Source organism: Copidosoma floridanum, unplaced genomic scaffold (assembly GCF_036245765.1).
Source record: "Copidosoma floridanum isolate Cflo_tuat_1 unplaced genomic scaffold, Cflo_Japanese_pri ptg000035l, whole genome shotgun sequence".
Taxonomy (NCBI): Eukaryota; Metazoa; Arthropoda; class Insecta; order Hymenoptera; family Encyrtidae; genus Copidosoma; species Copidosoma floridanum.
In genome coordinates this window covers 1444521-1472511 of record NW_028321912.1, presented here as the reverse complement: position 1 = coordinate 1472511, position 27991 = coordinate 1444521, and the positions used below count along the sequence as shown (strand labels likewise).

Below are 27991 nucleotides of genomic sequence, written 5' to 3'. Positions count from 1 at the left end.
TATGTATTAAATTCCATGATTTTAACATGTTTTGTTTGCTTGATATGATCTATGAGGTATGTATGAAAGGGAATTTAGGACTTGCTTAAAAATTACTAGACTCAAACCTTTATAAAACTATGATGATGTATTAATCAATTATTTACAAAAGTATATTACAATCTGCTTTCTCGTTTGGAAAAAAATAAAAAAAAAAACGAAAAACGACAAAATATCAACAGATTAAATGAAAAACATTTAATTGACACATCATTGTTCTTTGTTTTTGGCTTTTTTAGGCATTATAAAACAGCTTCGCGGTTGAATTTTGGCCCAAAGTTTTTTTACATTGCCAGTATCAACTACCTCCAAGATACTCGTTGTTTCAACCCCATCGATGCGAATGGGCGTTAGAAATCTGTAAAATTCATATGAATTTTACACATCGAACATTCTTTTTTTTTTTACTTGAAGGAACTTACTTCTGTAATCCAATCGGATGTGCAAATTTGAAAGTGGTCGTTTGACAAACATCTGAAAATAAAAGTTTCATTTTCTCAAAATTCGATTCTTATTCACTTTGAATGTTGCGGTAAATATATCTTTTTTGATCACAAACCTTCAGAGATAACCGGAACATCTTCAACTGTTTCGGGTAACGAAAATACATAGTCTTTACTTTCAGTATGCTCGAGTTGATCACGTACTTTCTTAGCTTCATTACCAGTAACAGAAAAAGCATATTTTCTCTTTCTTGTTTGTTTCATGGATATTGGCTCTTCGGGGATGACTTCCTTGATGATCGTTTTAGTGAGTAAACTGCGTATTACACGCCTACCTTCAGGCACACTCACGATTGAATCGACGCTAGTCGCTCTGCGACCTCGACCTGTCGTATTCCTTTTTTCCGCTTTACTCTTTGACTTTCCAGTTCTTGTGTCAATTAAAATTTTTTTGATGTCTCCCGGTTCTGACTGGACAGAGCACTTACGCCTGCGAATTGTGGGCTCTGAACTGGAAGGTCTCGTAGTCTGAATTGCTCGTATAATTTCTGCCCTGGCTGGTGGGTTACTCAAATTGATGATATTGTTACTGGTTTCCTTTGCCAGTGACGAGGCTCGCGTCTTCCTCAAACATCGTTTATTATCTTCTTTCGCTGTGGGTGTAGCCTGATCATTTTCCTGGACTACCGCACCTGCTCTTTTTTTTCTAGTGGTGGTTGATTGTTGTTCATTTTTCGATACGGTCCTGGCTCTGGTTGGTCTTATTTTTGACAATCCTTTTTTATCATTGTCTACGGACTCAGCTATTCTACTTCGAGTGTGAGACATTGGCAGATCATCGTTGGCAGGTACCGATTCGGTAGATGTGATTTGTTCGTCATCCTTGGATATCCACCCGGCCTTTGAGCGTTTGTCAGCAACTATCGAAGTATTTTTTTTAAATTTAGATGCTCTCGACGACCGCACTGTAGATACTTGTTGTTCTTCAGCCATTTCGTCAGTTTTCAAATCAACATTTTCTTTAGCAACAGATGCAGCTCTAGTTTTCCTTGTGGGTTTCACTGTACGGGCTACATCCTTGGTAGAAGATCCAGCTCTCCTCGTGCGTATTGTTGTAGTTGATTTTGATGACTCTGATAATTTAATTACTTTTTTGGGTTGTCCTCGAGTTCGTTTTGTAAGAGTGGATTTGCTAAAATACTCTTCCTTACAATCATCCGTCGGCTCCATAAGTGGGTTGTTTGGTAAAGTCAACATGTTGCTATCTTCCTCAGGTTCTTCAACATCAGACGATGATGAGACTTTTTCGATGAATATGTTTGGAACATCGGATGTTTTTTTTACATGTTCCGATATTTTTTCCATTTCCTCTGGCAATGACGTACTTTGGTTTATTCGGTCTGTAAATATTGAAGGCATTATAAAATAGGTTTGAGGTTGCCGTGAAGTTGTTCCCACGGGGTTTTCTACATTACCAGTATGATCTAGTTCCAAGACACTCATTATCTCATCCCCATCGAAGCGAATTGGCGTTAGAAATCTGAAAAATTCATACAAATTTAATACATTGAAATTTTTTTTTTTACTTGAAGGAACTTACTTCTGTAATCCAGTTGGATGTGCAAATTTGAAAGTGGTCGTTTGACAAACATCTGAAAATAAAATTTGCGTTCATTCTCTCAAAATTCGATTTTTAGTTACTTAAGCTAGTTGTTTCCCAAATCAAAAGTATTTAAAAAGGTACGAAATTTTCAGCAAAACTAATCTAAGCGTCGAGAAATATGTATAAAAAATTTGAGACCGATTAACCACGTCGTTATTATAATATCCTCGTCAAAAAATCACTCTTTTAATATTAGAGCAATGGTACAAACACTACATAGTCTCATTATTTAAAAAATTGTAACTTACCGCCTATTTATAAATAATTGAAAAACTACTGAAAACTATCTTAGGCAGTAAAGAAACACATACATTTTTTTGAGAATTTTTTACCACATAGTTTTAAAGTAATAGTAATCAAAATAGTGCTCTTCGTTTGATTTTGGAAGATACACTGTAAAAAAAGTCTTGTGTATATGTACCACATTGTTCATAAAATTACAGTCGTAATAGTCAAAATACCAACTAAAGAGTAGTAGATACCAACCATTGCAATTGTACTACGTTGTACGTAGGTCTTTTTATTCCCAACGCCCGTCATAGTAACTTTACTTAGTTCATCATAATAAATTTACTACTTGTATTGTTCAGTTTTATAAATCTCGTAGTAACATTACCATGTTGACTGTAAAGTTTATGTAGGATTTTATATTTACGAAACGATTATTTACAACTTCAATACAGAAAATAAACATGCATAAATTGTTTCTTTATATTCGTCTTAAACTTCATTAATAGAAATAACAGTCGTGTTCACACTATTTGTTGTTTGAGTATTAAGTATCTTGCAAAAGTAAAATACTCCATCATGGCAGGCATTATAATTACTGTAGTAAATTTACTATTCTTATTGTAAATATATCAAGTCCAGAGTAGGTCTTCTTATTTTCAATGTCCGTCGCAGTATTTATAATATTGATAGTTTTTACAGTAAAACCAAGAGTATCACGTAAGGAGCAACACCACATTATCACATGAGCACAAGTTACAAATAGGTAGATGCATATGTTTATGTACCTACGTACGGAGAGGTATTCACATTTCTCTCTGATATTTTAAATTCGTCATGTTAACCCATAAGTGCCGCATTTAGCATATCTTAGTAAAACTAAAACCTGACACTATTTTGAAGTTTAGAATTAAGTGGTGCCAGGGAAATCGTAATCACAATCGTGCCAAGCAGACGACATGCAGAAAATAAACAATCAGTAAATTTACACCGAAGAAGCAATATTTTTATTGCAGTGTACCGAATACCGAATTGCTCGTATACATGTTTCACATTATGTTTAGCTTTTTTTCCCCATTTTGGTGCTATGTCAGTGGAAATTGCATTATCAATCGATAACTTCTCGTGCCTATGTTGGTAAAGATGTCATAAGAAATTTTTCTTATTGTTTGCTTTCATTTTAATAACCTCTAAATGTACTTTGTTGAATATACAAGTTCACCTATTACATATACTTACACTTGCTCAGCCTTACAACTACATGTACAATCCAATCGTTTATCATTTTTCCTCTGAGTTATGGCGATATCAAGTTCATAGGGGATAACGAACAAGCCTCCCATATCAATAAAACCAATTAAATAAGTCATGTGTATTATTTTACCGAGCTACATTTAAACTGATACCTGTCATGTTTTAGATCTACCAAAAATGCGCTAGATGCGCCATTTGTGGGTTAACATAACGAAAACAAATACGGGATGATAGTTGAACATAACCTTATTATTGTATATTTAAACATACGATTAACCTATACATTGGGAAACAACTACCTTAAATGTTACGGTAAATATGTCTTTTTTGATCACAAACCTTCAGAGATAACCGGAACATCTTCAACTGTTTCGGGTAACGAAAATCTATAGTCTTTACTTTCAGTATGCTCGAGTTGATCATGTACTTTCTTAGCTACCAAATGTTTTTTTGGGGTATCTGCTTCATCGTTCACATTATCCTTTAATTAATTTATAAGTTAATTTATTAAATCATTTTATATACATATGCGGCCTTATAAATCCTTTTACATATTTTTTGACCTTATACATTTAGCTCACCTCAGTAAAATCGTAACTAGGCGCACGAGACTTGCACTGAATTCTGAGGATTGATTGCGGCGTTTGAGTATCCAAGTTGTTTATTTTTTCATTCTCTTTCCGTTGCACAAGTAGTGTGCTACATATTTTAGTCATGCTAAGCCTACAGTCAGATGATCCCGATTGATCCAAATCTAAAACAAGCAATTGAACGAATACATTAAAATTATAATAAAACGAGGTTCACAAATATATATATATATATATATATATATATATGTAGATAAAGTATACAACCATTCCATGTTGAGTCCCTGGATTGGTTGTTAAGTTTTCGCCGTTTTTTGACTATTTCATCATCAGGCTCAATTACCATTTTTAAAGCCGTCTTTCTCGTGAAAATCTTCCGTTTTGGGTATACAACATAATGTGTATCACTCTTGTTATTTATTTGAGTAACAAATTTTGGTTGAGCATTTATTGTTGCGCATGGCGCAGTTAGAAAAGGCGTATAATTTAATGGTCCAAGCCCATCTCGATCGGGCTTGCGACACGTCTCAAGTGTCTTTTCTACTGCCAAGTTGTAAACATCACCATCAATGTCCCAAGATTGAGACATTGGTTTATGGTGAAATCTACGTGACTCATTGTTGTTACTTATAATGGGATATGGTGAAAATCGTCGTCCCTTGGCCGATTTTGAGGTATTTTTTCTCCAGCTGTTTGCAAAACGTTTTGAGATTTCGGGTACGTTTTTGTGAACCAAATTTAGTAAATTCCAAGCGGTTGAGTTAAAGTTTATTTCCTCATCAATTGATTGATGTGGGTTAAAGTTTTTTTTTACAGAAAAAATGTGGCTGGCTTCTACGTGGCGGTTCGTCAGCAAGTAGTGGATCAATCTAGTTTTGTCATTATAATTTTCTTTGAGATAATTGTCAAAGGCTTTCTCTTCTTCCGGGTTTAAGGAAAGTTGCAAAATTTTTCTGAGCTTTCCATGTTTTTCACATGAGCGGAAGAAACTCGTGAGTAACGGTCCGCAATCCGATGGCGGTCGTGCATGGAATGCTAACAGTAGATGACCCTGTTCCACCGCCAGATCGATCATTATGCGCCGATGATCGGACGATATCACTGGTGGTTTAATAATGAGCAGATAATTTAGAGCTGTTAAAAAAGAAATGATGAAAAAAAATTAATTGACAGCTTGCGAATGTATGTTACATATTTTTAAAATTTGAAAACGTACCTAATTTGTGTTGATTGTTTTTTAAAAGTGAATTTATAGCGAGTTCATGCTGCCAGTCTTCGATGTCATTGCTGGAAACAATTTGGCTTGTCATGATGTTGAAAAAGCCATCGTAATCCTCGTGATCGAGAAGCCAAAAAGCTCGGATGAGTTTAATAATACTAGGACTCAACTTAAAAGCTGCGGGATACTTCATAAGTTGATCGACTGCTGAATTTGAGTCTTTGAGAATCATGCACAGGTCCATGAGCAAGTAGAAGATGATGCAGTGTTTAGTGTACGTTTCAGGTAATTGACCATCTTTATCCTCCTCTTCGTCACTTTTTTCTTCGCAATAGCAGTCAGTTAAAAAACTCCTAAGCAAAGATTGCAGCGATGGAGGAGGATAAAGACCATCTTGACTAGGACACTCACTGTCTGACTCTTCTTTCCATTGCACTTTGAGTGGTGAACAATTTCTGGCAATCAATTGATCAATGAATAAATCATCATTTTCCTTATTGTCCTTCGTACAAGCGTCTCGTCTTTTTTTCTTGTAAGACTCTACAAGCTTATTTCTTGGATACTGAATTTTCGTAAGCGCTGAAATTTGCACGTCATCGCTTTCGTCGATGTTTTGCATTTCCGGCAACAGACCGACATCATAAAACCACAACACAACTTGAAAATAGGCTGCTATTTTTTTAAGGGCCCTTTTATGTTTAGTTAAATCGATTTCAGTATTGGGTAATTTTGATATAACGGTCTTTAAACATTCGAGTTGCTGAACACAGTTATGTAACGTTTTCAACTCAGACTCGTCCATATTGACACCCGACTGATCAAACAACGGCTTGCACAAACGATCGGCCATCAACTTGATTTCAGATCCACGTTGGATACTCCACCTCAGAAACTTTAAGTATAGATACTCTGTACTGCCATCTGACCACTCTATGGCACAGCGCAGTAAGAAATTGGCACACCGTTGATCTAGGCATAACGACAGCAGCATTTCTCGAGCTACTTTTTGTTCTACTTTTACACTATAATCTGGGATGACATAATCAAAAGGTATAAGGCCTGCAAGGAGACACCTGCGGTAGATTTCATTAGGCATGATTAGTACAATTGGTCCAGCTGTGGTGATCTCTCGTAGTAGCTCTGACTGCACCCCTCGGGTGAGCCAGAACACTAAATTTTTCTCCGATAAATCGATCCACTCCAAACTCAAAGAATTGGGGCAAAAAAGTTCCTCTGGGGAGTGTGGAACTTTTTTTGCAAACTCTTGCAACGTCTTTGGCTTGAACGAACAACAAAGTATTTCGTCTCGTGAATGGTTCTCTAGTCGTGCTTTGTAACAAGCCAAAATATTGTTGGGGTTTTGGCATCCAGCAACTGTAGATGGCATTTGTTCTTCGTACCATCGATTCAAATTAAAAAGCAGGGATCTCCCTGGAGTCCCGATGAGTAATAGGGACTCCTCACCTCGGCGGGACCGTAAATTCGACGCGTCGCGATTGACTCGTTCAATTATATTGAGACTGTGGACTTTTTCGTTTTTTTCTAGTACGATCTCAAATTTCAGACTTGGGTCTGGCTTCAAATTAAAATATAAAGTCGGGTTTTCACCAAATTCATTGTTTATCTTGTTTTTAAACATTAACATATACATGCGTAGCACTGTTACTGAATCTGGTGTACTACCCTAAAAACAAGTATTTTAAAATTGATTTGTGAATATCGAGTTACATAATTGAAGGAGAAAAAAAAGATGTTTACCTGATAAGCGGCCCACAAAAAACAAAAGGGCTTGGGGTCGTCGGTGGGTTCAAGAAGTACTGCATGAGTGATAAATGCGTACTTATCCAAAATTGGACTCACCCATGTGAGAAATCCATTAAACTCCCAGATCATAATACGACCTAAGCAACCACTGATCAAACAGCCAATTTTGGAAGAGCACTGCAAGACAGTGCATAGTTTTTCGTTGGACAGTGCAGTAGCCTCAAATTCTTTTCTATTGAACTTCATATAATGTTCAGTTTCTAAAATCACAACATTTCGTTTTGTCAATCACCAATACAGTTATGTGCGAGAAAAATAGTTACAAATTTACCTTTACTTATCAAATTGTATGCTGAAAAGAATAATTCTACTTCATTACTTGTTGAAGGTTCTAGCTCATTACTTTCTGAAGGTTCTACTTCATTACTTTTTGGAGGTTGTACTGCAGGTGAAGAATTAACAAATTCTAAACAGGCTACAATAGGCTTATCACTGTAAGATGACTTAGACCATGAATCTCTATTAAGATCAACTATCAAGTGCTGGAAGTTTCTGAGTGATACAAAGATTAATCCACTATTTTCTGGTAAAACTAAGTCTCGATTTTCTTCATTAAAATTTTCCCAGTCGGCCCCACCGTACATCACACACGCCTTTTCAACACCAGCTGGTACCTTTAAAAATAATTAGTATCTCATTAAAGCTAAAATCATCTACTATGAGATAAAACTAGTACATGGCACTAAAAACAAATAATACTCACTAGAATAGTACATAAAATTTTGGAAATGCAACAATCAAAAACACACAATTGCCCAACGGAATCTTGAATTCTAATAGCATTGTTATCAAGCCCAACAAGAAGTAAGGGCAAACATCCTGGACGAGCAGGAAAGGCTGACACAGTGGTTATCTTATATGTGAAGGTCCATGATGTTACGTACTCACCAGACGTGACATTCACTACAAATAAACTTTTGTCGCAGCTTATCCAGGCATAGCTGCAGTCGCTGTTTAAAAAGCCACCTGATCTTTGTTCGGAGCGTGGCTCATTCCAGGAGTTGTTTTGTACAGTCTCATCCGGAACTTGAAAATCCGACGACTCCCATAAAGGTAGATTAAGGCTTATAGTTTTGCGAATCTACGAGAAAGGTTGAATGATATTAAGGACCTACTCGGGCTCAGGTTTACTATCTGGCCGTACAATTTTTAACTTTATAAAGGTTTCAAGTAAAAGAGAGAAGTTGTGTTGTATCAGCATTCCCTATAAGGCTTGAAGTGAGGAAATATTTACATAATTGCAAAATAAATAAATTAGTTAATCAATTTTCGGATGCAACGTTGTGTATTTGTAACTCCACCTATAAACACACTTATAATACATTTGGAATTCCACTTGGAATTGCTTATGGGGTTTTGGTTTGATGCGTATGGTAACAACAAAACAATAGAGAAAGTTTAAAAGAAGTCGAGGACCTTTACAGAGAAATCCATAAAAATTAATATTTAGTTAGAAAGAAAACTTCAGAAAAAAAGAAATTTTACAGTACATATAAAATATGCGAAAAATTAAATAAAGGCACTCGATTTCAATCTCGAATCAAATTGTTAATTTAAATTAAAAGAAATTTCAGCTGACGATGAAAAAGAGGAAAAGAATAAAATTAATTTAATAAACAACTCTCAGATAGAAGTCAAATTAAATGATGCGCAGCTCAAAAAAACTTGTAGTTCCACCATTGATTAACATCAAATTACTTATAAACAATTCAGTAGAAGTAATCGGGATTTATGATTCAGGATCAAATGTATCCTTAATAAATTATAAATTGATAAAATTAAAAAACGAAAATGATAAACTTAAAACAGAAAAAGCTAATTTGATGGCGATTAATGGTGCAACGAAAGCGAATGGAATGATAAATATAAGAGTAAAAATTTATTATATAGAAAAGTCAATTTGATATGTTCGTAGTAGAAAGTGAGGAAATCAAGTTTGATTTCTTAATCGGATTAAATATGATGAAAGAATTTATATTAATCCAAAATGAAAATTTACAAATATTATGAAAGAAGGAAAAAGAAAAAAATTCTGAATGTATTTATACTAAAAAAATAAATTTTAATAAAAACATAGACACAAATAAGTTTGAAATCTTACTATATGCTCTAAACTTCCATCAAAAAACTAAAATTTATGAATTCACAAGATAAATATAAATCAATTTTTGCAAAAGATAAATATGATGTTGGCTCAGTTAAAGAACACGAAGCTCGCATAGAGTTATTACTGTAGATAAATATTGCAGTAAAAGTCCTTATATAGGTGCACGATTGAAGATAAAAAGGAAATAAAAAAACAAATCTCAATGTTATTAAAATACTAGTTAATAGGAGAATCTTAATCCTTTTGCTGCCTCAGTAACTTTAGCATTCAAACAGACGATGGAAAAAAATCTAGATTATGTATGGACTTTCGAGAACTAAACAAAATAGTTATACCTCAATCGCAAGCATTCCCATTGATTCAAGATCTAATAATAAAAACAAGAGACTGCAAATGTTTCTCCATGTTAGATTCCCTCTAGAGTTTTCCCTGGCTTGCTGTTGTAGCAAAATCTTCTCTGGTAACCCCAGGGCGGTTGGAAGAGTGGCCATGAAACCCCAAATGCTAGAAGCAGATTGTGCTCTAGCTAAACACGTCTCCTGGTATGTCACCAGAGACGTTAGCATTTATTAGATCGGGATAGAGTTCAACGTAAGTCACTTGTCCATTAGAGAACAGCGTTTTCGGATAGCCGGGATACCTAGCTGCACGACCCCCAGCTCGGAAAAGTTCCTATGTAACCCCCGCTGTTTTTTCGGGCGGGTTTTTCTATGGAATTTTCCTTCAGAGCAATTCCAGAGTTTTTTCCTTGCCCCACAGGTTTTCGGGCCTAAGTGAATGCAAAACAGTGATAGGAGGTAGGGATTAGCGGATCCGATGCACCAGGCAGGGATCGCCGCCCTAACCAACGAGGAGTGGTCCCTGAAACATGAGACTTCTCCGGGGATGCTAAATAACCTGGATCCGATGCTTCGGCAGAGGTCGCCGGCTTCACCGGTGAGGAGTGAACGTCCTGAAATATGGAGTCCTCCCCGGGGAAAGGCTACACAGTGGCGAGTAGACCCGATGCAACGTTGGTGCAAAGAGTGTCAGATTAACTGGCAAGGTGTCTCACCGAAGATACTCCACTGTGCCCATGGATTAGGTGTAACATCAGTAAAAGGGTTGGAAAATGGGTGCGGCAATACATCCCTACACATAGGTGGTGAGCGGGTAGCCCCGGCGACTTGGCCTAAGAACTATCGAGGTAAACTGGGTAAAAAAAAAATAAAATAAGGTGTAAGATAAATGAAAAACAAGGAAAGCGGCCATGGACAACCATAGCACATGAATGCGTAAAGAAATGCAATTAAACAGAACATACAGTTACCGGTTTTGCACCAGTGTTACTTTTCGAAGGTAAAACTATCACGATCCTACCGAAAAAACTAAGAGAAGAAAAAACACTAACAGAATTACAAGCAAGGCATACTATTAACATACGTAGTTAAAAAATCTGTTACAGTCGAAGAAGTCTGACATGATTAGAATGACCTAAATAGCAGAAACATGAGACCAAGATTCTCCGCTTTCCCTGGACTAGAGGAGGGGGAGACAATATGCAAGATCTTATCAAAGCAACTGATGAACTTCACAGCAAAAGTGCTCCAACGCTTCGAATACTCCTAAAAAGATATTAACACGCCCAAAGAAAAGCAGCTCACCCACCAGGCCTCCTTTTACAACTTCTCGAAAGCTAACCCAATTAAAACAACAACATAAAGACGCCCTTATTTGCCCAAATGGACAATCAAAATTCACATCCACAACATTTCCCACCTAAAACCTCACTCCTAATACACAGCATCACAGCTCGACTTTAGCTCACAAAAACTCCTCTACAAATGGCAAACTTCTGCGGTATCACTGCCAATGACGTCTTACTACCCATAGAGAATAACGTCGACTTTTTATCTCCAAACACAAACCTTATCCAAGTATCCATTATCGAGGGGCACTTAAAATAAATTTAAAATAATTAAAATTAAAATAAATAAATTGTTTGTAATAACATTCTTATTATTATAAATTAAAATAATGATAAAAGTATATAGAAGAGGTTAGGGGTAATGGGCACTGCATGCATACCACCTTGCATGAGCGTATGCAACAGCCCTGGTATACACACAATGCATGCAGTCTGATAGCATGACATGCACTTTCCACACCATGCTTGCAGTGTGCGCTCAGAAATTACGACAGGTGGACATCACGGTGCTTTCACGTGTGCTCCAGGCCGTGCTCCACAGTCGCGGTCGTGCTATCACAATGCTGTCGGGGTGAGTATATATACTTTATAGAATAAGTATTGGGTCATGGACAAAATTTTCACAGACAGAATTTCCGCCAATATTTCCAAGTACAAAATACCGTTATCAGTCGATAAATGTATCAAGCTAACTATACTCGAGAAGTCATAAATTTTAATGCTGAACTTTTTAGATGTTTAAAAAACAAAATGAAAGCTTTTTTAATTTTTTCTTTTTAGTTCCTTAGCTAGATCGTTTGGTATAAGAATTATAAAGAAAATGGAGGTATGCATTTATTTTGTAAATCATGGTATTAAAATAAGAGCAGCAAATGAGATATCATGGTATTTGCAATACTGTATCATATCATATGATGTTTGAAAAAAACTGTCATTATCTAAAGTATTTAATTTAAATAATATTTAGTTTATTGAACATTAAAACTATATAGCATATGATATTTTACGCAAAAAGTCCCATGTACATTAGTGTACACACATGTTTATCCGTTGTTATGACAAACAACTTGAAAAAAATAATTTAAAATTCTTAATGTTTAAGTTAAAAAATCTCAACTAGGGCGTGAAAGTATCGCATCTATCAATTCGTATTTATCAATTTTTGTTTAATGACCCATATACATTTGCATAGACAGACACACAGACACATATTGATTTATTTGTTTAATTATTTATAAATCTAATACTTCATAGGCTCGATGGATTAGACAAATACTTTGCTTATGAAAATGTTCATATAACTATGCAGCGAGCCCAACATAAAGTGAAACATACATCTATTTGCAAGCGCTACGATTCAATTAAAGAATTCGGCAAGCAGATGCAGGAAAATCCATCGCTCTTAAAGTTTATTGATAAAAAAGGCAATAAAACTTCCCTCTCTGCAGAGTTGTTAAACTCTTCATCTCATGGATACCACGTTATTCTCTATGACAAGGATTTTTTGAATAAGTTTAATGAAGAAAATAGTATATTTGTAGACGCTACATTTAAGACGAGTCCAAATATTAATGGAGTGCACCAAATTTTAACCATTATGAGCAAGAAATATAATTCGGTAAAGAAGCTATTTTTTATCACCATATTTTATTATGTTAATTCTTGAGGTGAATTATTACCTTTATGAAAGTTGAGCAGCTATTGCACCTAAATTAAAATTCATGGTAAAGTATTACTCAACGGATCTACTATTTGAATTTCAAAGCATGTTGCCGACCAAAGTCGAAAAAATGCATTCAAATTTTAAATTCTAGAGTTAGTCTTATAAGGCATTTTGATTATTTCACCCAAATTTTTAGCTTTTTTTTGCTACAAGTCGAGCCATATGTTACAAAAAAACTAGGAGCAGGTTGTTTGATTAATCTTTTTTCTAAGAAAGTCCGAGACTCGGGGCTAACCTCAGTACGTAAACAAGCGGATTCGTATCTATGTAGGTATATATATTGAGCCTGCTACTCAATATTTTCAAGTGTGATAGTCTATAATGTCACACAAATGGATAGGACAAGCATGATAAGCCACCTTAAATCTATATAATTATCTATGGACGCGTTCGCAAATCGTATGTATGTATTTGTATTGAAAGATTTACGTTGAAAAAAAAATTCTGTTAGAAAAGATTTATTGCTCTCACAGGGCAGAGCAATCTTCCAATCATATTTTATTTAAAAATTTCTGTTACCTCACCCAAAAATGGCTCTTCTCTCTTTACTACCGAAAATGCATTATTGTTCAATTATTCAACATAAGAATCTGTTGAAAAAATTACCGAATGGGTTTAAAGTTGTCTAGTTTCACATTATAAATAAATATTATTAATACTCTTTTTTTCATAATGTTGAATATCAAGTTAACATAGTAATTTATAATAAAAAAAAATTAAATCTTCAGCTCCAATAGAACCGGAATTATGAATTTTTGAAAATTAGTCTTCAAGTTAAAAACTCGCTTTCATCGAATTTTCGACCGCTTATATTATCTAAAATACGTAAAAAAAAAAAAACCTCGAACTTTTATGTTTTTTGCTAAAAATAGAGTCTGGAAAAAAAAATTCAGCCAATTCTGAGATGTGTTGGTCAAAAAGTGCTCGGTTTTTAAAAGAATGACCCATTTACGTACATCAGCGTTGGTATTCTGATACCGTCTGTCATTTATAACCATGAAGCCAATTTTTACGTTTTTCTCGGCAAATATCTTTGGAAAGTGCCCCATTACAGGCTTGCTAACACAGAGAAAGAAACTTAGTAGGTTAAAAAATATGACGATACATTTATAAAGCGCAAAAATGTAGTATATATATCGTTCGATTTTTGGAAAAATCACGCATTCTGACTAACGACATCATGAGCCTTGTGAAAAATAATTAGATTTATAATATCAAAAAACATTGAAAAATGCCAAGTTAAAAAAGAAATTAAAAAATAATCACACAATGCCTAATAGCATCCGTGTAACAACGATATCCTCACACATAAAAAAAAAAAAAAAAAAATTTTAATCATCAATCATAATTAAATAATTTATATACATTATTTATGTTTTGAATGTATACCATTTCTCTTGCACTCACGCATTAACAAATGTTATAATTGGTTGGAAAAAAGCTCTAAGCCATTCGAAACTTGTTGATGCTGTATTTAACCATTTATAACTAGATCGGTAGTAGAAGTTGTAAGCAAATAAAAAATTGACAAAACTCATAACTTATCATTTTTACAGTTTTAAGTGTTAAATTGCATAGATACATTAAATTTCTAAATCTTTTTAATATTCGTAATTAATTTTTAATTATTAATAAGTTTTTAACTCCTTAATGTTTAAACTGCCAAGTAATATATTATTATAAATAAGTTTTAACCTACCAATCATGTCCAGTGTAATAAATATTGTAAAAAAAAATCGATTACGTCTTATATAATTTTAAAATTTTTTAATTCCTGATCACTATTTTTCATGAATTTTACATATATGCAAGTTAAACTATTGAAATTTAGCATATTTTTATTTTAGGCTGTAATACGAAAAGCTAAGGCAAAAAAATATAGGATAAATTTGAGACAAAATAATAAGGAGAACAATAATATTGGCTATGAAATTATGAAGAAAATTTTGTTAATACCACTTTTTCCAGCTAATAAAGCTGAAAAAGCATTTACAATAATAAGAAAACTTATAAAAAAAAGTTTTAAAAATGATCAGAAGAAATTAGCTAAATGGAAAAGATTTTGGGATGTTTACTTTCGAAATGAATGGATGGTTAAAGTTACTCCGGAAGTATTTAGCATATTTAATATGGTAGATAGAACCAATAATAAACTTGAATCCTATCACAAGATTTTGAATTCGAAGTTGAGAACCAAACCAAGTACAGATATATTCATAGGTGAGTATGTGTCTACAAGATAGTTCTATTGATATAATTATCGTTCAGATATAAATAAAACAAACAAACAAGTAAATTTTAACTGGAAAATAATTTAGTGTATACAAGTGTTTAAGGACAGTCCGGAAAAAATTTAAGTTCTTTCCTTGTCGACTGTCTGTCAATCCTTTCGTTCCTAAAAAAATTAGTAGGATAAATTATTTATTGTAAGTGCAATAAGTTATCCATAGAACGGTATGGTTAAACGAGTAAAACTATTGTGAACTAATCGGAAATATTAAAGCGATATGTGGTGATATTTGTATAATCAACTTTTATCAATGCAATTAATTGACGAAAGAAGAAGTATCATGCATTTTTTTTTTTAAATAAATATGAGGCCTGACTTAAGTGAGATTAATCATGACTTCGAAATAAAAGACAACTATTCGTCGTTCGTTTAACATCTGATTATAAACCTTTCTCATCTAACTTTAAATCAATCTTAACAAGTCTGAGTCAGAATTAACCTCCGAGTTGCGTCGGAAACCCACCACTGTCCAGTGCAGCAGTGCTTTATACCAAATGGATCCAATATGTATCCAAAACTGAGAACACAATCATCCATTTCCTTTAACATCTTTCTATTCGATGTTACTATAAACACATATATAGATGTAACGGGTATATGCGTTTCACGTATTCATGTGATGTCATCATCCAGTACTTTATACCAAATGGACCCATTATGGATCCAAAATTGCGAACACAATCATCCATTTCCTTTAACATCTTTCTATTCGATGTCAGTGTAAGCACATGTATATATATAAAAACACATGGTATTAGCCACGATGTAAAAATACAAGGCGCGGCCCGCGCGGCGTTGCGCATCCATTTTGATTGATCAATGCTTCCACCATGATGTAAGAATAAAAGGTGTGGCGTTCCAAAGTCTCATTTTCGTGCCGTTCTGCGCCTTTCAACACGACGCCATATTGGAGGGAGATGTGACTACTACAGCGGCGAAGAGCCTGTACAATGAAACGAAGCCGCTAAAGTTGAAATTAAAACTTATCCCATGCACGCATCTCACCTCGAATTGAGATATATATATTTATATGTTTGTGTATATATACGTAAACTGATCATCGTTTACCTGTTTATTCAGTTTTTTCTGTGCAAATATTGCCAAATTGGGTGTTTGGTCACTGAAACAACTGGATTGAAAATATTGAAATAAAAAATATATATTGTTTCAGGAGTTTCTTGATGTTAATACGCTTTATATTTTAAAAGCTATTGAAATTCGCAGACAGACATGGCGGTGCGATGGAAGCGTTCCTGATTGGTCAATCAAAATGGATGTGCAACGCCACACATTATATTTCTTACATCATGGCTTCCACCGCGCCGCCATGTCTGTCTGCGGATTTCAAAAGTTTTTAAAATATAAAACATATATTAGCATCAAGAAACTCGTGAAACAATGTATATTTTTTGCTTCAATACTTTCATTCCAGTTATTATAGTGACCAAACACCCAATTCGGCAATATTTGCACATAAAAAACTGAACAAACAGGTGAACGATGATCAGTTTACGTATATATGTACAAATATATAAATATATATCTCAATTCGAGGTGAGATGCGTGCATGGGATAAGTTTTAGTTTCAACTTAAGCGGCTTCGTTTCATTGTACAGGCTCTTCGCCGCTGTAGTATATAGCCACGTCTCCCTCAAATATGGCGTCGCAATGGAAGGCGCAGAACGGCACGAAAATGAGACGTCGGAACGCCGCACCGCGTATTTTTACATCATGGTATTAGCTAGTAGCTACAGCTACATAAAGTTGCGTTCGAAAATTAATCTACTTTGCAATATGTAAATATTTCTTTACCTCAAAACTGATAGAAAATGCTTCTTTCTTTTACTTCTCAAGTTAAAAATCATGCGGCCGGTTTTTTCCGGAATATGCTCGAACATTTGAATGGAAGTCGACTTACCTCGCAGCTGGTTTCTATAAGTTGATTCATTTCTATACCACAAAAAAACCTTATAACTTGTCAATGTCAATATTTTTAAACAAGTTTCGAGGGTACAAACGTTGCTTCCCGCGAAAATGAAATAGGGCTAATTTGAAATAAGCTACGGAAATACAGTTACACAAACGTGTTTTGCAAATGTTATTGAAAAATTTTACGAGTGTTAATAAAAAAAAAGGCAAATTTACTAGTTGATAAAAAAACAGTTCTAAACTTTGATCACGACTCAACAATTACGATTTACTGCCACGTAGAATCACACTGCTAACGAACGTTATACTTAAGCTGATGAAAACTGAATGCTATAACTTTCTTCACAACTTCACGCGATATACTATTATATTATGTGTGCTTGTGCTTACTCTGACAATGTGTGATAATGACTTGGCAACAAATAGATGGACGACAAGTGTGCAAGTTGTCGTTCATCTATTTGCTGTCACATCATTAAAGCTTATCCTGATAATGTGTTGATAATGATGTGACAACAAATAGCTGGATTTGTTACACAACGCTCGACTACCATATTAGTGGCGGTAAAGACGAAAAGTATATGTATCCAATACCTTTAGTATTTTAGTATACAACGTGATATTTGCGCACACTACTGAATAATATTTTTTTAGTAAAAAAAAATAAAATGCATTCAATCATAGCTTTTCTTCAACATTTTTCCAGTTAGGTATTTCCAATGCATTACTTTATTAAATATGTTTTATTGTTTTTAAATACTTCACCAGCGAGGGCGGCGAGAGCGGCGAGCGTTATACCAAGTGCAAAAGAGATAGCGGTATGTTGAGCTGTCCGTCTATCTATTTGTTGTCAAATCATTATCACACAGGGGAAGACAATCACACGTGGTATAATATACTACGTGCATCATGCGTGTGATGAGGTGTTTTCCGCAATCGTTACCAGAGCAAGTAATTTTCGGTAAGTTGCGCTCTACATTACCGTCAGATCGGAAAGTCAACTATATATACCTTTAATTTACTGGCGCTTCTCTTCTCTGTCCAGCGCTCATATATATTATACCTAAACCTAACCTGATCAAAGTACTAACCTTACTTTACAAAACATTGAGAACATTTGAAAAAAGTTGCAATTTGGTTTTCTTATAACGTCAATGATGTATATTCCACATAATAGATGTGAATTAAAAAAAATACAGCATAAGTAAACTAAAAACGGTGAGAAGATATATACTTAAATGTTAAGTCCACAATAGTGTCAATCAAAAGCCAGAAAAATGAACCAAGGTTACATGAAATTCCAAGAGGACGAGAGCATGGAGGAAGAAACCGCGGACGGTATAACATCCCTTTACGAGCGTTGCTACAAGGGCACGGCAAAAGTGAACCTAAGCTCGTACTTCGAGGATTACAAGGCCGTCCTGGCGAACTCGGACTTCCACAAGCACTGCGAGTCCGACTCGAAGAACTTCCTCATGAACGCAATGGCCAACGACGACATAGACGAGGAGAAGTTCGCCATGCTCGAGGAGCACTGCAGCATTGACAATTTAACGGTCGAGGGTGAGCTCAGCAAGATGACCAAGGCCACTTTCGAGTGGCTCAAGGATCCCACGGATCCAACTGTGCTCGAAAAAGCCGACCACCTGAAGACCGTCAAGTGCGCCAAACAGCGCAACCAACTGAAATCTTATCAGGTGCATTCCAAGTATCGCAGCGAGAGACCTGTCGTGAGTGCCTAATTATGGCTTTATTTTCTTTTTCTTCCATCATCACTGATCCTGTATGTGTGTATCTTACTTGCTGGCTTGTGTTTCAGATGTATGAACCTGCTCCTATTTCCCCCGGTGGTAAAACATTAGTTCCTGAAAATGACATCCTGGTTTTTATCAGAGTATATTTGCCCTTTACCAGTCGATCAAAGCTGACTACTGGGGCTCTGGGTAAATTGTCACTCAACTTTGTCGTTGCCATGTATGGATCCCAGACTCTGGACCAACTGAGGGACTTTATCAAGTGTGAATCCGATTATTCGATTTCTGTGGAAATGAGTGATGCTCCAGTTAGATTTAAAACTGCTAATGCAAATGTTTGTTTGTTTGTTATTTTTTTTCCATTATAAATGTTTAATGACTCTGGTAAAACTTTGATTTTTCTTTTTTGTCCCACAGAAGGTTTATAAATCAGGATTTTTCTTCATCGAAGACACGTTTTACAACGATTACCGAGATCCCAATAACAAAGATAACAGTAAAGTGATCAGGGAGTGGATGTCGTTGAAAAAATTGGGCAGTTGTAAAATTGAAAAAATGGAAGAGACTAGGATCGATAGTTTAAAGATGAAATTTGGTTTTCCCTGGGTGTATCAGCACCAAGGTGACTGTGAACATTTGATTTGTTTCAGCGATGCCAGGTAAGACAGTAAATGGTTTTCATAGACAAGAACGTTTATAAAATTATTCTTTTTTTTTTTATTTAATAAATAATCACAGACGTTTTGTTTAAAATGTTAAAATTAAAAATTATACATCAACAGTATTTCCTTACGTTGGTACAATATTTAAAAAAATAGTTACACTAATACCCGAATATAATAATTTTTTTCACAGACTGGTTAATAAGTCGGATGAATTAAATGCCAACTGTTATCCAAGAATAGTCAGGATTAAACCTAGACCTAATCGCTACTGTATGACCTGCGGTTTGTACAACGTTAGTTGGATCTCTACGAGCAACAACAGACTCCCGCACAATCCGTGCTTATTCTGTGACTCCTGTTTCAAGTCGTACAACTACGTCAAGGGTAAAAAAGTTGGGAACTTCAAGGCTTATCCGTTTCCTCATGACAACGAATTGGTGCAGCGACGGACGAAAAAAAAAATCTTAAAAAAATTGTCTTCCGCGACGCAACCTGAGAAAGATCCAGAAACCATTAAAATGGAACAGTAGCATAATGTTTCGTGAGTTAACTACAAAATAAGATAAAAGTTATTGATATTTTACGTCACTTTCTATTTTAAAGTTGAGAATGAGCATAGTGGATAAATTGCAAGCTACTGATGTGTGAAAATTATTTTTCAAATGTAGGGCTATTACCTTTTACAATATGTAATAACGCGTAAATTACCTGGTTGTGTAATTGCCATTGTTTGTTTGTATGGTTCCATTTAATTTATTGAACGCGCATGTTAAAGTGTATTTATTGCTGCTGCGATTTAGAATTTTTCAATTTCTGTAAATTTTCCTTGACGCTAAGGGATGATGGATTAAGTTCTAAGGATTTTTTGTACATGATTTCAGCTTTATCGAATTTTTTCCATCGGTGATACAGTACACCTACGGTTGTATTTTTGTAGTTTTTTAAATATTTTGAAAAACATTAAAGATAATTAAAAAAAAAATTGTAAAGTACACACCTAAATTCGTGTAATACACATAATTTGTTGGATCTAGAAATATTGCAGTCTGAAAGTGATGTTCTGCTTCCTGAAAACTTCCTTGTTTTCCCAGCACATTACCCACATTGAAATGTAGTGAAGAATCATGAGGCACATGCATCAGTGCTTGGCTTCCAACTTTTAAGGCTTGAGTGTGTTTACCCAAACTATCATACAAAATAATCATGTTGGTCCACGCTTGGCGATGAGTTGGTTTTTGTTTTATTGCGATTTCCCACGATTTTAATGCCTTGTCGTGATTTTTAATTTCCAAGTACTAAAAATGAAAATTCTCTTGGACTACTCATGAGTAGAAATTAAAAGTTGAAGAAAAAAAAAGATTACCAAGAGTCCTAAATTATAATAGCAGTCGGGGTACTTAGATCTATGCGTGATCGCCGTGATGTAACATTTTTCGGCTTCCTTATATCTATTAGAAGCAGACAGTACAATACCCAAGTTCATCCATGCAGCGGAAAAATCGTTTCTAAAACGAGAAAATAATATTACACGTCGAATACACGAGAGGTGAAAAAAAAACGAGATTTTACTGAATTTTGACTGCTCGTCTCAACAGTTTTTCAGCCTTGACGTAGTTGTTTTCATTCTTGTACAGATTGCCCAGATTGTTCATTGCCTGAGCGTATTCGGGATTCAATCTTTTAAAAGAAACCATAAGTAAGCAGCAAAAGAAAAATAATCTAAAGTAAATTGCAACTGACCTTATAGCTTCCTCGTACATAAGCTTTGCATTTTCCACGAAGCCCCTGTCAGCCGCATTTTTGGCGACGTTGTAGTGAACTTTTGCGTTCAAAGGACAAACGCTCAGTCCAGACTGAAACAGGGTTGTCTCTGTCTTCCACTGTTCACTTCTGATCCAAGAGCGAATCGACATCAGGAATAGCAAAGCACAGTAGGCTGCTGACATTGCTCTGGGTTTGTCTATACTATTCGAAATTCTTTGAAAACCTATTGCTATCAGTAAGCAGTAACCGGCGGAAGGAACATACAACGTTCTCTCCGCAAGGACGAAGCCAACTGTGAAGAATACATTGCTAGCTGGTAAAAATGGTATCACAAGTAATGCCAGGGCAATGCTGACATGCCTGTAAAGTTACATGTATTTTTTTTTAATTCAAGAAACCATACATCGAATGTAGTTATATTATTTATGAGTACCTTGCCAATAAGTCATTTTTATCAGAAAATACAGTTTTTATCAAAGCACCAAAGACTATCCACAATAGTAAGACAAAAACGATTCTTGGATCAGGACCGTAAATGATTGGTACGCAGCCCATGGACCAATCAAAGCACAGCCAGTCAGGGCACAGCAGCAGCCAAAAGTTCAACCAGTAAATGTAGTGGTAATTTATGATCCTAAGAAGCGAATTGTCGATAAACGATGCTGGATTGTCAACAGGTTTGAACACAGGTTTGGAAAATTCCATAATTCTAAGACGCAGCAGTACCAGAAGTACCCCCGCTAGTGTTAATACTGTCATGCGAATCAAAAATGATTTGGAAGGTAAGAATTTCTTAACGTCATCACTCATGTTTTTCAGTCTTATTATTTGTAAAAAATCAGCTGGTAGGATTTTGTTTGCTACAATCAAGTCATAGGTGACACAAATGCCCTGAAAAGCCAATGAAACAGGTGAAAAAACAATTTGTATCATTCCAAGTAACATTGAAAATTAAACTCACTATGACAGCGATTCCGGTTTCTTTGCAAAACATTGCAACGGCACAATTCACGACGGACAATATCATACAGACACACTTGACAACAAAACATTGGGAATGTACACACTTGTAGTAAGATACAACTGACAACCACATGAACAACCCGCACAGAATATCCGCCCTGCCCACAATACCAGAAACCTAGAGGTGGACAATAAGCAAATTAATCAAAGTAACGAGTCACCATGTCTGTTAGATTTTTCAAACTTACAGCCTCAGCGTGGATAGGATGAACCGCAAACAGCATAGCTGCATTGAACGACACTTGTGGCGCTTGCCAGTCCAGGAGAATTTCAAACACAAACAAAGTAACGACGCTGACGACGCTGTGCAACACCACATTGACGGCATGGAAATCAGCTGGATCCAAGTGCCCTTTCAGCCAATAATGCAGTCTGCAAAGTGAAATCGATGCAATGACAACGCGTGTCGGTGTCGCGTTAAACAAAAGGAAACAAAGAGCCAACCTGAAGGACAGCACTGTGAGCGGTCTGTACGACTTGTGGCTCTGCTTGTGCAACAAACTCGTGCCCCAGAAGTCGTTGGCGAACAGCTGATTGAGCGGCGTCGCGCCGCGGACGTCCTCGTTCTTGACGATGGCCTCAGAGTCGTCGAACACAAAGTCGCCATTGTACGAGTTAGCGAAGCATAAGGAGGCACCGATCACGAGGATTATCGAGGTTGTCAGGCTGTGGTGACGAGCTGGTGAACGCAAAAATGAAAAGGTCTCACTGGACCTACAACATGAGCTTTTTTATTAGCTTTATCAAGTGCTTTGGCTTACCTGCTGCTGCTGTTGTCGAATTTGATTCTTTTCTATTCATATTCCCATCTTAAGTGCACACTGCACACAAGTCTTTTTAGAATATACTATTAATCTCCGACTACATGTATAGAACGCAACCGAGAGATTGGGGTGAAATTGACGACACTTTTGTTAGAGGAATCGACAGTGATACGATAATATGTGCGTTGCTTTTGTACGATGACTGACGATGATGTACAGTGATATGTTTACATTTTGATGTGCAGTGTTTACTTCTTTCTTCTTGACACTTGGAAGTGAGGTTATGTTTACCCATTATATTTATTTGTGTCGTCTGCTTTTAGACAAGGCACATTTTCACTGCGGGCACTGCAGAATTGCAGGTACTTATACAATAGCAGTGAACTTGTCATGTGTACTTTCATTGAAATATACCTTAATTTCAACACTGTCGATTGGCGGGAAAATCGGGACACTGCAACACAAGCAGGGATGGGGTCAGATTAAAATTTTTCCTCTCATGCGTTAACTTCAGAGCGCTCTGTCGAGAGACGTATTGAGAAAAGGTCGAGATTCGAGAGTCGAGACAGTAGTGTCCTCTCGACTTTATACAGTCGTTCCGTATCCTCGTTCCTCCGGGCTCAATACCTGCATGTACCGTCGGTAATGTCGGTTATTCAGTGCATCTGAAGATAAACATGAAAATGGGTATTATTTTATCAGCACAACTTTGATATTTGAATTGATTAAAGCAGCTAATGTGAATTACAACAAATGAATACGTCATCGAGCATTGTACACGTCTTTTTGTCCTCTAGTTCATGCTAATAACATTATGATAATCATTATTATTATTTATATTACTATTATTATTATAATAATTATTGTTAATATCACGATAGAATAAATTTTCAATGAAACTTTAAGGGTATTTGAATTAAAAATTTTCAGGATAAAGATGTACTCATTTACAATACAAAATATCAAATATTATTATTATTCCTACTATTATTATCATTATTATTATTATTATTGTTGTTATTATTATTATATTATTAGTACCATTATTATTATTGTTAATAATATTATTATATAAATTACAATTATCATTAATATGGGAAATAGAGTAAAACTACCGAATTTTCACATGATTATTGTTAGCATTTGTCTTATTTTATGTACAATCATATATTGTAATAATACAGTTACGAATGTTATTATAGTAATGGTGAGAATTATTATTACTATCCTCATTACTTTAAAAACAATTTCCATAAAATCTTTGGAGTATATAAATTAACAAATTTTTTTAGTCATTACGTATTTACTAAGTCATACAAGTTTTTAAATAATCATAGTTAATGATCGCATTTTTATAAGTAATACTATGAAAACCGTACATTATAATGTTATGCTGTGACGATTGTATCTGTTGCTGAATTTTTTTCTTATCTCAGAATAAAAAAATTTAAGCTGCGGTAAGTATCGATGTGCTCAATTTATATACGTTATATCAAACGCAGTGCGCATTGCGCAATACAAACGCATCAACCAAACACATTTTACAGTCTGAATACATACTTCGCTGATTGGCTAGTGTTTTGAATCGTACCTATGTTTTGATTGGCTGATTTATATGAGTGCGCAGCAGCACACATGTTTTGTAGTTCACTTTTAGATAGATGCTGTTACTGAGAAGACGTAGGTACTTCTTTTTTCGGATCAACGGACAGCGTGTTTCTCACTAAAATTAAGAGTTTGAAATCTGCATTAAGCCTTTGTATCAATTCCTGGATCCTGTGTGTACCTTGCGAACATTTACACCTGGTGCTCTTGAGGACTCGAGGACGACGACGCTGGTGAGGTGACGAGCTGCAAGCTGCACGTGATATTTACTGCCTTCTCACATCGACGTACGCTGTTATTGTAAGTTACAAGCACGTTGCTTTATTTTCTACTTTTCATTGCTTTTGCTTTGATAAATCAATGTGTAATTTTTTGTACTAGTATTGAATGTGCATACATATACTGCTGATGAATTTGCATCATCATAAAGGAACTTTTCGTATCAGTGAGCGACGAAGTTGTTTCGAGAAAGAATTGGAAATGTTTGTTTATTATGTTAAAGATTGAGTAGTAACATTTTTAAAATTTCTCTGCGTGTGCGTGTGCGTGTGTCTGTGTAGGTGTTGATAATCATCAGATCTTAAAAATCCGTGTACGTTTTTAAATTGTCAGAGCAAACAATGTTTGCTGTTTAATCCTCATAAGGGCTTGAAAAATGAATATACGATTCATAACTTATTGAAGCTATTCCTTATAAAAATTTTCGATTTTCAAAAAAATTTTGTTTACTATTTTCATACACTATTTTTCAAAATTTGTATTCCATGCTTCTTTAGGGTGCATGCACATGGGAGGCTTGATCTTACAGGTTCAAGTCAGATCCCCATAAGCCCATGCGAGTACGAGAGAGAGAGCATATATTCTTGCATCTCTCTTGCACTCGCACGGGCTTATGGCGATCTGACTTGAACCTGCAAGTGCAAGTCTCCCATGTACAGGCACCCTTATGCGCATCAAATAGTCCGGTAGCTGAAGCTCATAACAAGGACATTTCTGCCTCCTGGACGCCCGCTAACAATTATAGTCTCTTTATTGGGAAAAATGGTTTTGTCCAAGCAAGGCATCGGCTTCAATTGTTATTAAAAAAATTGTAAAAATTAATCGAATTTTGGCTTGTAATTTTATTTCTGTTATTCTGATTGTCAAAAGTGTTAATGCAAAATTGTTTGTAATAAAATTTCATATCAATTTAGGTCCGTTACATTATTTACAAATTTATGTTGAAAAAAAGCGAAAAATTTTCTGTTTTAAAAGTGTATATTTTTTTTTTTTTTTTTTTTTTTTTTTTTTTTTTTTTTTTTTTTTTTTTTTTTTTTGATAAAAATAATTAAAAACTTGGAATTAAGTGCCTATGACGCGCATCTGTAATTATACACAAGCTTTTCTGTTTATTTAAAAAATTGATGTCCCAATTCAATTGTTAATTTAAAAATTCATTTTCCCTTACAAGGCATAAAAGAAGTTGGACCCAAAATTCTAACGGCATTTTATCAAGAACACAAAGAACTTCAATGCTATGGAAAAAATTTTTGTTTTTAATTTTATCATATTTTCTTAGCAGTAATCGAATTTTGCAATTAAATACATGCTTGAAACTAAGTTACAGTTGGGTGTACAGGAACGCAACCACTTTCTTATAAAAGTTAATAACCATCTACGTATCTTGAAAAACATTGATTATGATACGATGCTTTTAGTGAATGTTATAAAGAAATTATCTTTTTTTACGATTAATCAATACTTATTGAATTTAGTAGTTAGAAAAAATTGTTGTAAAACAATATTGTATTAAATGTATCAAAATAAAATATTAGCGTTAGCAGTATTAACATAAACAGCTTATGGGCAGGGTGGAGGGGGGGGGGATCTGTAATACAGTAACAACTGCAGCCAGCCGAAACAAACTTGGGTGATTAAAATCTTAAACAGTTGCAAAATCATTATTATCTCTCCTTCCTGTGGTTATGTAGAAAAGTACAATCAGTTGATGCAGTGAACCTTGGCGAGATACAAATAAATACTACATTTTTTGAAACAACTTGTAGTTCTGCAATTTTTACTATTTATATGTTTTTCAATTGTCTTCTGTATTTCTAGTTTTCCGCGCAGTAGTATCGTGTTTTATTTTATAAATCGTTTTTAAATCATAATGTCGATTATGAAAATATGTTGTATTCGATAATATTATTGCTTTTACCTTACAAAAGCAATTAATTTTAATAGGTGGCGCTGACATACAACAATGTCATTATAACCAGGACAGTCTGACTACAATATGCTTTCAACAATACAATACTGTTACGTGTCTTTGAACATAATGCTGCGTAAATATTTTTATTAAAAAAATTCGTTTATCGGGTTTGGTAAAAAATTTGCATAAAAAAATATATAGTTATATATTTACTTATATTATATGTTTTACTTAATGAACAATTAAACTCCTTTCGATGCAAAGTTAATATTATTTTTAAGTACAAATTACTTTGAAACCATAATTAAAAGCAACTTGGATCAACATGAAATTACAATACATAAGTTAATTGGAGTTTCTTCACATTGCAGGGCTGAAAAATCATTCCAAAGAGTATACTTGGTTTTCAATGGCGACATGCCTTTACTTTTTTTCATTTCTTTGCAACTAAAGTATGCATTGGAGTTTAAAAAAAAATCGACAAAAGCCTTGTATTCTAAGAATTTTTTTTTGGTCCCTATGGCCCAAAATTGGTGTTTTTCAAGTTCTAGTTATTTTTTCATGCTCCTATTATCGAATTTTCAGTTTAATATCATGAGCAAATGTTACGCAGTAACCTTAGAAAAATTATTTTTTAACTTTACTTTGAGGTAAATGTAATCTTAAAAACTTTTTTTTAATTTTAACTGCTGTTTTAACTATTTTTTAAGAGGCACAAAAACAATTATTTGTACACATTACCAAATGGCGAACAATTGAACGTAATCATATTTTTTGACTTTTTTTTTGATTGGTGCAACATAATATACAAAATCGAAACACCGTTATTTGAACACGTTTCTTTCTAATTTCAGAACGATTTTTGTATGTCATCAAAAACCTAATAACGATACTACAATATGTGTTGGAATATAACTTAAAAACATATATTTCACGTTATAAAACAAAAAAAAAAAAAAAAATTATGAACAAATCTAGAGTCCATACCTCTAGGCTAAAAACAGTACTTCCCGATTTTAGTTCTGTTTTTACGTTGTAATTATTAAAATATTATGAACATTGGTTTAAAAGGTTATTTTTCAGTATAATTTGTTGACAGTCATGTCGAAGGTCACTATAACCCCTACCTTTATATGTACAAATTTTGAAATGAAACTTGGCAATTTTTTGTAATCAAAAGATGCGTCAATTTTTTTTTGGTAAAAAGAAAAGAACAACTTGTTTGAATT

The 27991-nt window shown here is 34.7% G+C and overlaps 3 protein-coding genes across 3 annotated transcripts; 1 reads left to right on the top strand and 2 right to left on the bottom strand.

Annotated features, from left to right (window-relative positions):
- Positions 1-249: 249 nt before the first annotated feature.
- Positions 250-17102, bottom strand: LOC149373183 (protein ELYS-like). The gene is made up of 13 exons (XM_089597752.1): positions 16986-17102; positions 7964-8341; positions 7532-7874; positions 7195-7460; positions 5434-7120; positions 4882-5351; positions 4209-4322; positions 3967-4108; positions 2083-2134; positions 1958-2022; positions 599-1882; positions 462-513; positions 250-397 (listed from the first exon to the last, which is right to left on the bottom strand). The coding sequence occupies exons 1-13, from the start codon at positions 17013-17015 to the stop codon at positions 250-252; spliced, it is 5031 nt and encodes a 1676-aa protein (XP_089453878.1). The 5' UTR covers positions 17016-17102.
- Positions 17103-18102: 1000 nt separating this feature from the next.
- On the top strand, positions 18103-20414 carry Pbp49 (proximal sequence element A Pbp49). The gene is made up of 4 exons (XM_014363910.2): positions 18103-18726; positions 18816-19085; positions 19168-19409; positions 19606-20414. The coding sequence occupies exons 1-4, from the start codon at positions 18274-18276 to the stop codon at positions 19943-19945; spliced, it is 1305 nt and encodes a 434-aa protein (XP_014219396.2). The 5' UTR covers positions 18103-18273; the 3' UTR covers positions 19946-20414.
- Positions 19498-23245, bottom strand: LOC106647491 (Transmembrane O-mannosyltransferase targeting cadherins 4). The gene is made up of 11 exons (XM_014363909.2): positions 22964-23245; positions 22647-22881; positions 22391-22574; positions 22141-22320; positions 21613-22070; positions 21156-21539; positions 20985-21092; positions 20779-20920; positions 20413-20710; positions 20124-20332; positions 19498-19907 (listed from the first exon to the last, which is right to left on the bottom strand). Exons 1-10 carry the CDS (start codon positions 23001-23003, stop codon positions 20196-20198), a joined length of 2166 nt encoding a protein of 721 aa, XP_014219395.2. The 5' UTR covers positions 23004-23245; the 3' UTR covers positions 19498-19907; positions 20124-20195.
- Between the last annotated feature and the right edge of the window lie 4746 nt (positions 23246-27991).

What these genes read in the sequence shown, in the direction of transcription:
- LOC149373183 (XM_089597752.1), bottom strand. Translation starts at nt 17,015, where the DNA reads ATGAATCAACTTATAGAAACCAGCTGCGAG. An exon ending in TTATAGAAACCAGCTGCGAG is followed by an intron (nt 8,342 to 16,985) that starts GTAAGTCGACTT and finishes CCTTTCTCGTAG; the next exon opens with ATTCGCAAAACTATAAGCCT. An exon ending in TGTTCCGGTTATCTCTGAAG is followed by an intron (nt 2,135 to 3,966) that starts GTTTGTGATCAA and finishes TTTTATTTTCAG; the next exon opens with ATGTTTGTCAAACGACCACT.
- Pbp49 (XM_014363910.2), top strand. Translation starts at nt 18,274, where the DNA reads ATGAACCAAGGTTACATGAAATTCCAAGAGGACGAGAGCATGGAGGAA. An exon ending in TTAAAACTGCTAATGCAAAT is followed by an intron (nt 19,086 to 19,167) that starts GTTTGTTTGTTT and finishes TTTGTCCCACAG; the next exon opens with AAGGTTTATAAATCAGGATT. An exon ending in ATTTGTTTCAGCGATGCCAG is followed by an intron (nt 19,410 to 19,605) that starts GTAAGACAGTAA and finishes TTTTTTTCACAG; the next exon opens with ACTGGTTAATAAGTCGGATG.
- LOC106647491 (XM_014363909.2), bottom strand. Translation starts at nt 23,003, where the DNA reads ATGAATAGAAAAGAATCAAATTCGACAACAGCAGCAGCAG. An exon ending in ATGTACGAGGAAGCTATAAG is followed by an intron (nt 21,093 to 21,155) that starts GTCAGTTGCAAT and finishes TTCTTTTAAAAG; the next exon opens with ATTGAATCCCGAATACGCTC. An exon ending in ATTATAATTTAGGACTCTTG is followed by an intron (nt 20,711 to 20,778) that starts GTAATCTTTTTT and finishes TTTCATTTTTAG; the next exon opens with TACTTGGAAATTAAAAATCA.